Consider the following 12,533-nt stretch of genomic DNA (forward strand, 5'->3'; position numbering starts at 1 on the left):
AATGAAAGATTATCAAAAAAATTAAGCCAACAAACAAATCAACAATTTATGACAATTGCTGCTAACATAACTTCATTTAACTTTTGTGACAATTCAGCAGTACAGGTGATAAAATTGACCTCTTACAGCAAGTGAGCTGCAGAAAAATGGTGGTGCACACCTGTAATTTCAGCATTCAGGAGGTGGAGGCAGGAGGACTGAGATTTTGACACCAGCCTGGGCTATAAAATAAAACCATCTCAAAAAACCAAGAATAAGTCAGGCTCATGCCTGTAATCCTAGTTACTTAGGAGGCTGACATTGTGAGGTCAGGGATTGCAGTTCGAGCCCAGCCTGTGCAAAAAAGTTAGTGAGACCCCATCTCAATCAACAGTTGAGCACAGTAGCCTGCGCCTGTCATCCCAAGCTACATGGAAGGCTAAGATCGGGAAGATCACAGTTCTAGACTAGCCAGGGCAGAAGTTTGTGTGACTCCATCTCAACGGAAAATACCTAGCATGGTGGTACATGCCTGTCATTCTAGTGAGGTAAAATAGGAGGATTGCGATCAGGCCTGCCTAGGCAAAAGCTAGACCCTATCTCCAAAATAACCAGAGGGAAAAGGGCTGGAGGGGTAGCTCAAGCCACCTAGCGCCTGCCTAGCAAGCACAGAGCCCTGAGTTCAAACTGCAGTGCCACTCCGTCAAAAAAAAAAGAAGGAACAGAAAAAAAGAAACTGAGCAGCAGTAGTGGGTGAGTAGCCAGGTATTCTAACTCAAGTGCCTCATGGAAGGAAGTTTTGGTCAGAGAAAGGTTACATGTTTGCAGATGTGATTAAAATGACAATCTAGCTTTCATTCTATTTTTTTGATGCTGGGGATAGAACCTAGGACCACATGCATGCTAAGCAAACACTCTAACCCTGAGCTACATTACCAGTCTTCATCCTAAAATTTTATCCCAGGAAAAAATTTACTCCAATTCTGCTGAGTTTTCAGCTTCCCTGAAAACAAAAATAGCCAAGCACAGTGGTTATCGGGACACAAAGCTACTTGGGACTGAAAGATTGATAGGATGGCAGTTTGAGGCCAGCCCAGGCAAAACATTAGTGAGAACTCATCTCAGTCAATAGCTGGGCATGGTGGCATTTGCCTGTGGCCTTGTCTATGTGGGAGGCTGTAGGTAGAAGGATTGTAAAAGCATAGGCCCTATGTGAAAAATAACTAAAGCAAAATGGGGTTGGGAGCACAGCTCAAGTGGTAGAGTGCAAGCACGTGGGGCCCTGAGTTCAAACCCCAGTACTGCCAGAAAAAAAAAAAAAAGAAAGAAAAGAAAAATAATTTGAAGGAAGATTGAATTTTATGCATCCATAGATGAAGCAGAATTTACACTGGCTTGAGGGTATGATAAGACACTCATGGCCAAATTGATTCAGTGTCCTCATTTGTAAAATGAAGGTGACCACAGCTATTTTGGAGGTGTGCCGGGAGGTTTAGGTTGGATAATACGGATAAGCCTCCTGACTACCGGTAACTGACACATCTTTGTATTCCATTCATATGTCACAGGACCTGGTACGTGACAAATGATGCTCTCAGTAATTCTTTGAAATAAATGAACTAGAGCAATGATGCTCAAATATTTTGGTCTCAGAAACCTTTCACACTTTAATTTTTTTGATGATGTAAAAGTACTTTTTTTTTTTGAGACAGGGTTCATGATGTAGCCCAGGCTGCCCTTGAACTTGCTGTGTATATTGAAGCCCTGTCTCAAAAAAAAACAAGGACTGGGGATATAGTTCAGTGGTAGAGCACTAGTTTTGCATGAGCAAGGCCCTGGGTTCAATCTCCAGCACTACAAATTGACATTTTACAAAGCATTCCACTGGATTGCAGAGTGATGTCATCACAGGTTCTGTCATCTCTGTAAAACCCAGCTTTTCATTAGAGGGTGAATAAAAGTTGAAAATTAACTGTTAGTATTATCATAAAAGTACCTTTGATTTTGCTAACTCCACAAAATGGCCTTGTGAACCCCTGCTCTAAAGAGAAATACTGCAAATTGTGGGGAACTATAAATTCCAGGAAATCTACATGGCAAACTGAACTTTGACTTAACAACTTTTAGATTCACCACTCTCCACTAAATCCTTACCCTGTCTTCAGAGGGTACACTCATCGATGAGGAAAACTAGAGGCTGTGGTAACTATGGAGATGTTTGGTCCAATAAATCATGAATATTTATCCAAGTAGGGTGCTAACTCAAGAAAATAAAGTGTGGGTGGGGGAAAAGAGCAACAGTCTTTGATCTGGCTTTAAACCAACTATTGGAGATCTGCTTGTCTTATTTATTTCTCCAAATGGGTACAAGTTAATGGTGTCTGTGGGTCTCAGCATGTAATTATACACCCACATGAAGAATTTCGTAATGTTTCAATGCTTACATTTGACAAGGTTTAGCTGGACAATGAATGTACAAAAACAGCCCTGTTGGGAGACTCCGGGAGATACATGCAAATTCGTTAGGGTATAAATCAGTTAAAATTAGTGTTCAAAGGTTTTTAACTTAAGGCAGGACAAGCGAGAGCAATGGGAGAAATGAATAGATCAAAGTAAATTATATACCAGTATGAAAATGTCATAATGAAACCCATTAACACATGCCAATAGAAATCAGGGAAAAAAAACTAAACAGAGTTTTTAAATTTAATTGCTTTCTTTAGATGGTATCTTTTCCCCTAAGAAAATAATTTCCCTACTTATTTAGAAACATGTATTTCCATTATTGAAATTGTGAATGATTCCCTTTGGAGGTGAGCATTACCATTTGCTTCCCTCCCCCTCCCCTGTTTACATGGTTCATACATACGCCTTTCTTTTAATATGTCTCTTATTTCCAGTCATGGCATGGGTTGTAGTTAAAAAAATCTTCATAACAATTCACAAGCCCCAACATAAATGTTTAGAAAACTGGTAGATAAACAGTTTCTGTATTTGCTGGAATATATCAGATGCTAAAACTAAATGTCTAAATATCTACACCCAACTTTTAATTTTGAAATATTTCAAATCCGTAGAAAAATTGAGAAAATTGAAAAAGTTAAAATGAGTGTCCAAAGACATGAATATTTTCCCACATTTTACATGTATTCACTCTCATTTGTTTACATCCATTTATCTATCATCTATCAATTATCTAGCTCCATTTTATGCTGAATCATTTGAAAGGAAAATGCAGATATTTTGAACTTCACTCCTAAACACATTAGCATTCATCTCTTAAAAAAGGACATTTTCTCTATATTTTTCCATATCTCTCTAAAACCATATTCTAACCATATAAATCCATATAATCATGTTAATTAAAATTAATTCAATAATGTGATATAAATAAACCTATTTTTTAATTTTTCAAGTATCTTCAATAATTTTGTATTCCAACACAATATTCAATAATTTAATCATTTGGTTATATGAATCTTTTTTAAAAATCTGAAACATTTGGGAATGGTGGCTCATGCCCGTATTCCTAGCTACTCAAGAGGCAGAGATCAGGACTGTGATTCAAGGCCAGCCCAGGCACAAAGTTAAGTGAGACCCCATCTCAACCAACAGCTGGACATAGTGTTATGTGCTTGTCATCCCAGCTACAAGGGAGGTATAAATAGGAGGATGGGGACTAGTCTAGCCCTGGGCATAAAAGCCAGACCCTGTTAAAAAAGTAACTAAAGGAAAAAGTGTTGAAGGTGTCACTCATGGTAGAATGTCTGCCTAGCAAGCATGTACCCTGAATTCAAACCCCAGGACCCCTCCTCCAAATCCATTAATTCACTCATGGACATCTTAGTTGATTCCATATTTTGGCAACAGCAAACAGTGCTACAATAAATATGGGAGAAATATGGGAGTTCATATGTCTCTTTGATATACTGATTTTAATTCCTTAATATGAGTCTGAAGGCATAGTTCAAGCAGTAGAGCACCTGCCTAGCAAGTGTGAAGCCCTGAGTTCAAATTTCAGTACAGCCCCCCCAAAAAAAACCATGCTTTGGGAACACTCCATAAAATCAGGTTAATGATATTTGATAATGGATAACCAACACATACCACTAAACACAAGTAGCTTTAGCCTGTCTGCTGAACCAAAAGGTTAGTGGGGAAAAAAAAAAATATATATATATATTTATATATATTTAACCACCATATAGTGGTAACAAAAAAAGAGTTACCCCTTCTTTGCATTCTTGCCAGCATTTGCTATTTTTGTCTTTTCTTTTTATTTGGCAGTACGGGGGTTTGAACTCAGTCTTGCTAGGCTGCCACTTGAGCCACTCCACCAGCCCTTTTTTGTGATTTTTTTTTTTGGGATAGGGTCTCACAAACTATTTGCCTGGGCTGACTTCAAACTGTAATCCTCTTGATCTCTGTCTTCTGAGTAGCTAGGATTATAGGCGTGAGCCACCAGTGCCCAGCTTAAATAAGCTTGAATATTTGGTGGGGGGAGTTGGAAGGGGGGGTGGTAATGGGGTTTGAATTCGCCACTTCATGCTTGCTGAGCACTTGAACCACTCCACCAGTCCTTATTTTTTATCTTTTTGATAATAACTGCAGTGAGTTGATACATTATTGCTTGTATTTGCATTTCCCTGATAATTGGTGATGCACACATATATTTTATGCACTTCTATATGAACATAGGCTTTACTTCATCATTTTAATAAAAGTGCAGTTTTTAAACTTAAAATTGAAATAATTGATTTAAAGGTACAGAAAATGGAAGTGTAATTGAAGCAATCACCTTTGGAGTACTCTGGTCACATCCTACAGGAGTTGAATGTGTGTACAACCTGTGATCCAGCTATTCCACCTCAAGGTTTCCACCTAACAGAAATGTGTACATATCTAGAAATGTACAGGTACCATGATGCTTATAACAGCATTTTTCATAATAGCCATTAACTTGAAATGATTCAGATGGCTATGTTGCTGCATAACTTTTTATCTCAAAACTTAGTGGCCTAAAATAATAATCTGATAAGGGACTAAGACCCAGAATATATAACGAGCTCAATAAATGAAACACTACAAGAATAATCCAATGAATAAATGAGAAAATGAGTTTAATAGACAGTTCTCAAAAGAAGGAATACAGATGGCCAGCAAATGCAACATCCTTAGGCATAAAAGAAATGCAAATTAAAACATCATTGAGATTCTATCTCATTCCAGTCAGAATGGCTACCACTAAGAAACAACAAATGCTGGCAAGGATGTGGGGAAAAGGAACCCTTATACACTGTTGGTGGGAATGTAAACTAGTGTAACCACTGTGGAAATTAGTATAGAGTTTCTGAAAAAAAACTAAAAATAGATATATCATATGATCCTGCTATACCATTCCTGGGCATATACCCAAAGGAATGTAAGACAGAGTAAAAGCAGAGATACCTGCACCCCATGTTTCTTGCAGCACTATTAAATGCAATCAGCTTAAGAGCCCCCTGGCTGGTGAATGGCTAAAGGAAAAGTGGTATAAATGCACAATGGAGTTTTAATTGGCCATAAAGAAGAACAAACTTACGTCATTTGCAGGAAAACAGATAGAACTGGAAATTATCATGTTAAGCAAAATAAACCAGACTCAGAAAGAAAAATATCATGCTTTCCCTTGTATGTGCAATCAAGACCTAAAATAATGTCATGAATCTAAAAGGGGGACTGAGGAGCTGGCAGAGTGACTCAAGTGGTAGAGCCCCTGCCTAGCAAGCATGAAGCCCTGAGTTCAAATCCCAGTACCATCAAAAAAAATTGGGCTGTCGGAATGGCTTGAGTGGAAGAGCACCTGCCTAGCAAGTGTGAGGCCCTGGGTTCAAATCCCAGTACTAATAAACAAAAACAAAATTATTAAAAGAGGGGACTGTTTGCAGGGAGAATAAGTGGGAGGAGGAGGATGAAAGGAGAGGATGGGGGTGGTGAATATGCTTGAAGTATATTATATCTTGTATGAAGACAACCTAATGAAATCCATAAAATTATAAAAAGGTGTGAGTGGGAATAAAGAAAGAACAATAGAGTGGGTGAATATGATCAAAGTACATTCATGCATGAGTGGAAATAATATCACACTGAAACCCTTTACACAATGAATATAAGCCTATAAAAAATAAAAGTATGTGCTAGTCAAAAGGCGGTTGGTTGGTTAGGGATGGAAACACATATTGGCAATTACCTTCTAAACACCTGTACCCTTTCCTGCCAGATGGGTTATTCCTTCTGGATGCCCTGCCACACCTCAGCCTCTAGGAAACAAAAATACTACCCTCTTATACTCTGTCCTAGTTTGCCTCAAGAAATTCTGAGACACCATGAATAGGCATTTTGAAAGGAAGATTAAACAGAGGTGATAGGATACATGTTTTTGTGTCCTTAGCATGGCATTCCTAGCCCCTCATGGTAACCTCTCTAAAATCATCTCTGCCACCAATTTCATTTCTTTTTAACACACAAATAAATAAATATAAATGTTTGTATCTCCCCGTCACCCACACACCATTCAACTTGCAAGCTCTGAGCCATTGCTCAAACAATTCTTTTTGTTTGCATTAACCCCATGTTCCTTTCCCATATATACCTTCTACTTATCCATTCACTCCCAGCTGAGGTCCCAACTCTTCCAGAAAGTCTTCCTTTCTCATAACATTTACCACTAGTGAAATGACCTCTTTACATGTTGGTCTCCCCCAGTAGACTGTACAAATTTTGAAAGCAAGAGCTATATCTTGGAGTTCTCTCCTGAGCCCCATCATACAGTCAGTGCTTAATAAATATCTGCTCTGGACTGGAGGTGTGGTTCAAGTGGTAGAGTGGCTGCTCTGCAAGTGTGAAACCCTGAGTTCAAATCCCAGTTCCACTAAATAAATAAATATCTGCTACCCTGTGCAGTGTCCTCAGTACCACCTGACAAGTGATCACAAGTGAGAGAGAGGAGCAGGGAGGGTAAGAGGAGGGGAATTACAAAGCACACATACCTGGATTTGATTCTCTGCTATCAACTTCACAACTGAGGGTCCCCACCAAAACTCTTGTGTTCCCCTCCATGTAGTGAATTGACTCATAGGACTCACTCCAGGCCTATGCTACCTGGTTCTTATGAGCTTTATAACTAACCTTCAGTGTGGATTGATTGTGGTAAATTCTCTGACTCTCTCTGTGCCTCGGTTCAATCATCTGAAAACTAAGCTTAGTACTAAGGGCTTCTGTGAGGATTGGATGGGTTGAAATCTGACAGAATAGCAAGCACTGTGCAGGCCGGCCTGGACCTTGATCCTGCTATTTATGCTTCCCACATAACTGGGATGACAGGCATATACCACCACACTCCAACTTTTATTGTTTGAGTTGGGGGGTCTCGAGGACGTTTTGCCCAGGCTGCCCTTGAACCACAGTCCTTTCCATCTCTGCTTCCTGGGTAGCTAGGATTACAGGCTTGAGCAATCCTGCCTGGCTAGGAAAAGTAAGTTCTAAGGACTAAAATATAACTCTAAATCTCTATTTAAAATTAAAAGTGACCCAAAATCCTGATGAATTTTCAGCCTTGCTGAAGAGAAGAAAAGTGAAGGAAGAATTTATATTATACATCCACGCATGTAGTGGAAATGACACAGGCTTTGGAGTTAGACAAGACAGACCTGCATTCCAATCCTGATCCTGCAAGGTAAGTCATGCCTTGTAATAAAGCTTTAGTTGTCAGTGGTCTTTCCTTGGAAGTTGTTCTCCAATAAGTTTCCTTACTGTATTCAGCAAAATTTATAACAATTTCAAAGCAAGCAGAGTCTGGTACTGGCATAAAACCAAATACTAAACCAATGGAATGGAACAGAGGACCCAGAATAAACTCACAACTAGATGGCCTCTTTCACACCCAGTGCTAGAAAAACTGGATGTCCACATGTTGGAGACTGAAACTAGATCCCTATCTTTCATTCTGTATAAACATCAATTCAAATTGGACCACATATCTTTTCTGGCATATATTAATTGTACAAAGGGGTTTTCTTGTGATATTTCCATACATGCACATAATGTACTTTGATCATATTCACCTTTCTGTTACTGATCACAGACCTTAAAGTGAGACCTGGAACTTCGAAACTACTAGAGAAAAACATGGGGTAAACACTTCAAGATATAGGCATAGGCAATGGCTTTCTGGATTGAACTCCAATAGCTCAGAAAATAATAGCAAGAATTGAGAAATGGGATTGCATCAAATTAAACTTCTGCATAGCAAATGAAAAAATTACTAGAGAAGACACAGTCTACAGAATGGGAGAAAAATTTTGGCTAGCTAAACATCAAACAGGAGATTACTATCCCAGAATATATAAAGAACTAAAATACCCCGAAAACACCAATAATCAATAAATGGACAAACAACTGAGTGGACAGTTCTGAATAGAATTACAAATAGTCATTGTGTTGGGTCTGGATACCTAAGGCAAAGTAAGCAGCCCATCCCCAGTGGAGAGCCCCATGAGCCCTGCACCCTGGGAAGTAGTTATAAATCTACATTCCTGCATCCTGAGAGGGAGTTGTAAACCTGCATTCCTGTACCCTGAGGAAGAGATACAGGGCCTCACAAATCTGCCACAGGACTGATAAAATTCTCCCAATGTTGTTCCCCCCCCCAATAAGGGGCAAAGAGTCCAGTTCATCTAAGAGGGCCCCCATGCAAATACATGTCCAATAGGAGAAACCCACCAAACTGATACCCTAACCCAGAATTAAAGCATCCTTAAAAAGCCCCAGCCTTCACCTGAGCGGGGAGTTACCTGCTTCTGGTCTCCGCTGCACTGCTCTAGCTGTAGCCTTTCCTTTCTCTCTAATAAATCCTACTTTACATACTGGCTTTGCCTCATCATTCAGCTGCCTCATGAGCCAGTTCCCTGGCCTGTGAAGGCAAGGACCCTCTACACCGTCCTGCAACACTTCGACACCGGCACATAACAATTATATACATTAAAAAGTTCAACATCTTTATCTATCATGAAAATTCAAATCAAAACTGCATTGAGATTCTACCTTAACTCAGTCAGAGTGAGCCCTTATACCCTGTTGGTAGGAATGGAAATCAGTGCAGCCATTATGGAAATCAGTATGGCGGTTCCTCAAAAAAATAAAAATAGAAATACCATGTGATCCAGCTCTAAGACTCCAGGACATATGCTGGAAGGAATCAAAGTCTGCATACAATAGAGATCCTTGCACACTTTACCCCATCACTAGTCACAATAGCCAAGATATGGTATCAGCCTAGGGGGTCATCAACAGATGAATGGACAGAAAGAATGTGGTATATATACACACAATGTAGTGCTAGTGAGCCAGAAAAAGAAGGAAATCATGTCATTTGCAGGAAAATGGATGGAACTCAAGATCATCATTTTAAGTGAAATAAACCAGATTCATACACACAAATATCCCATTTTCTCTCATATGCAAACTCACATGATAAAAGCGAGAGCACACAAGGGAGGGGTGAGGATAGGTAAGACACCTAAAAAATTAGCTAGCATTTGTTGCCCTTAACACAGAGAAACTAAAGCAGATACCTTAAAAGCAACTGAGGCCAATAGGAAAAGGGGACCAGGAACTAGAGAAAAGGATAGATCAAGAAGAATTAACCTAGAAGGTAACACCCACGCACAGGAAATCAATGTGAGTCAACTCCCTGTATAGCTATCCTTATCTCAACTAGCAAAAACACTTGTTCCTTCCTATTATGGCTTATACTCTCTCTACAACAAAATTAGAAATAAGGGCAAAATAGTTTCTGCTGGGTATTGAGGGGGTGGGGGGAGAGGGAGGGGGTGGAGTGGGTGGTAAGGGAGGAGGTGGGGGCAGGGGGGTGAAATGACCCAAGCCTGTATGCACATATGAATAATAAAAGAAAAAAAAAGAAAAAGACCTAAAAGTAGACAGGACAACTAATTTGCAAAGAGGAAGGGGACCATGGAGAGAGGCTAGGGACAACTGGAGGTGAATATGTTCAAAATGTGCATGCATGAAAATGTCACAATGAATCGCATCATTTTTGTACAATACATGCTCACAAAAAGTACAAGAAAAAAGAGTCATAGATATTCACAGTTAAACTGACAGAATCAAGAACGTGAAACCATAGACTAGTGGAATTGTTGAATACACATGAGCTCCACACTCACAAGGAGAGGCCTCTCTCCAGTTTCCTGTTTCTCTTTTGGCCCTTTATCTGATCTGTGGCTTCATTTGTGCCTCAGACTCCTTTGTATTTCACATGATACTCTGAAAAACTTCTAATTCTTCACTTAACCTCTTTCCTACAATTTTTCTACCATACTAGATTGTGAGGTGCTTGAGGAAAGGTTCCAAGTTACGTTGGCTTTTCCCCATCCGGCATCCAGAACATTTCCTGAACGTTGTCATAGAAGAAAGCTAAAAATAAGTCCAATAAAATTTTTTAAAATTTAGGACTGGAGGTGTGGTTCAAGCAGCAGAGTGCCTGCCTCCCAAGGGGGAAGCTGAGTTCAAACCTCAGTACAGCCACACACACACACACACACACACACAAACTTATTAAATTACTGGAAAATCAGTTTAGAATAATGCACACAATAAATGGAGATCCTTTCTGCTGTATTAAATATTTCAAATATGTTCTTGCACTTACACCTTGCTCCACCTAAGCTGTAATGTCTTATACTCCTTTTTTTCCCCAAAAGCAATTACTGAGAAGCGGAGAACTTCAAAACTATTTCACATTGACAGGTTTGTAACAGAATGAGCATGAAAACTCCACATACACGACGCCAACGCACACGACATCTCCCTGTGTACAAAAATCTCAAGACACAGGGTACCAACATGTTACACCAGCAAAGCAGTCATTTTAAGAGGAAGGAAAATCTCAAGTTCAAGACTCCTTGGTAGTGGAAAGGAGTGGTCCAGTAAGTTCTCAGAATTTGAACTCCACCTGCCCCTCTGACCCTCTCCCTCCCACTCCCCGCTTTGGCCACCAGCCCTGCAGGACCATGACTTTGCCAGACTTGATGTGCCTGGGAAGCCGGTGCAGCCAAGAGCAACCCTGGGTTACCTGCTCCCCTCCCTTTCCTCCCTCTTCCAGCCACCTTGGGCACAAAAGACAGTACTGAAGGGGATCGGGCTCGCGGCTAGATCCACAAAGATGCACAACCCTAAGCGCCGCCCCGAACTCGTGCTTGCGGGCGCGGTTCACCAATGAGCTGGACCTGGGCGCCGCGCAGCGCTGGGACGCTCAGGAAGCGGTGGGGCCTCGGCTGCGAGCGCGCCGCCAAGTTCCTGCTGGACACCTTCGAGGACCCGGCCCCGCATGCCCCACTGCGGGGCTGCAGCCGCCATGGGGTTCAGCGTCAAGGTCTGCGCCCCTGCAGTCGTGTGCGTGGTGGATTTCAGCTACAGGTTACGCATGAGGAAGCAATGGCTGCGCCTCCTCCTGGCGATCTCCTTCCTGAGGCTCCTCCCTGGCGTGGAGAGCATCTTCGCTCTCTGACCCCTCCCGCAGGCCGCGCCACACAGTTTCTGGAGCAAGTGCGGGGTGCCCAGTCGCACCCAGATGTCTCTGACCCTTGGATAATCCTGCCTAACGCTGCACTGCCTGGGCGACGGAACGTTTTCCTGAAGGTAAAGCCCACGGGCATGCGAAGGTCCTCACCCTCCCGCTAGTCCATATTCTGCCTGGAAAGATTCAGCAGATTGACCATTTCAGTGTCCTATGATGTGGCTATAGAGGCTTGGGTTCCAAGTAAGCAATCTCAGTTGTGACTCTGGATGTGTCCTTCGGAGTGGTGAATTTTCTGTTTGTCCAATGTTTTCTTGTAAGAAGGCGGGGTGTCGGTCGATTTCCAACTTCTTTGCACGTGGGAGCTGAAACAAGAAGTCTCACTTGTGGTCATCTTTGCAATATGCTACAATCAGTATTAAGTCTATGATTTGGAAACAGTAAAAAATATGTTTAAAGAAGTTTGAGGGATTGGGGAAAGGGTGTGGATTTAGATGCAAATGATTTCTTGTTTCATTAAAGGCTAGTGTTACTATTTAACTTTTAAGATCATGTATGTGATTTTGAGAAAATAAAGAATAGGTGATGCATTTATACAGAAATAATTTGTAAAAATTCTACCTAGAAAAACACAGAAATACTGAGCTTAATTTTAAGAAGACTAAATAAATGCTCAAACATACACACAGTTCCTAAAAGTTATTACTTGTTGATATCAGTTGTATTTGTAAAACAAAATGCATGTTTTACACTTGATCTCAGCACATTTGTTCATTAATTAGCTTAATAACGTGAAAACTCCACTTTGCAAAATTTGGAGGAAACAGTGCAATGTAGGGGACTATTGGCCACACGAAGAAAGTAGGGCTAGAAAGATTAACTCGCTGAAAGTCAGACACTAAGTACTGAAATTGAGCCTATCGCCCAGTTCTACCTATGTACCACTTGAGCCACACCCAAGCCTTTTTGCTTTAGTTAT

The 12,533-nt window shown here is 40.8% G+C and overlaps 1 protein-coding gene across 1 annotated transcript in view; it reads left to right on the top strand.

The window, feature by feature from the left end:
* The first annotated feature begins 11,253 nt into the window (after nt 1-11,253).
* Cenpvl3 (centromere protein V like 3) overlaps nt 11,254-12,533 on the top strand; it is a 105,935-nt gene continuing 104,655 nt past the window's right edge. Inside the window, exon 1 of the mRNA XM_074062273.1 lies at nt 11,254-11,676. Coding sequence (XP_073918374.1) covers nt 11,254-11,676 — 423 coding nt within the window. The remainder of the gene's footprint in view (nt 11,677-12,533) is intronic.

This window comes from Castor canadensis, chromosome X (genome assembly GCF_047511655.1).
Source record: "Castor canadensis chromosome X, mCasCan1.hap1v2, whole genome shotgun sequence".
In the NCBI taxonomy this organism is placed as follows: Eukaryota; Metazoa; Chordata; class Mammalia; order Rodentia; family Castoridae; genus Castor; species Castor canadensis.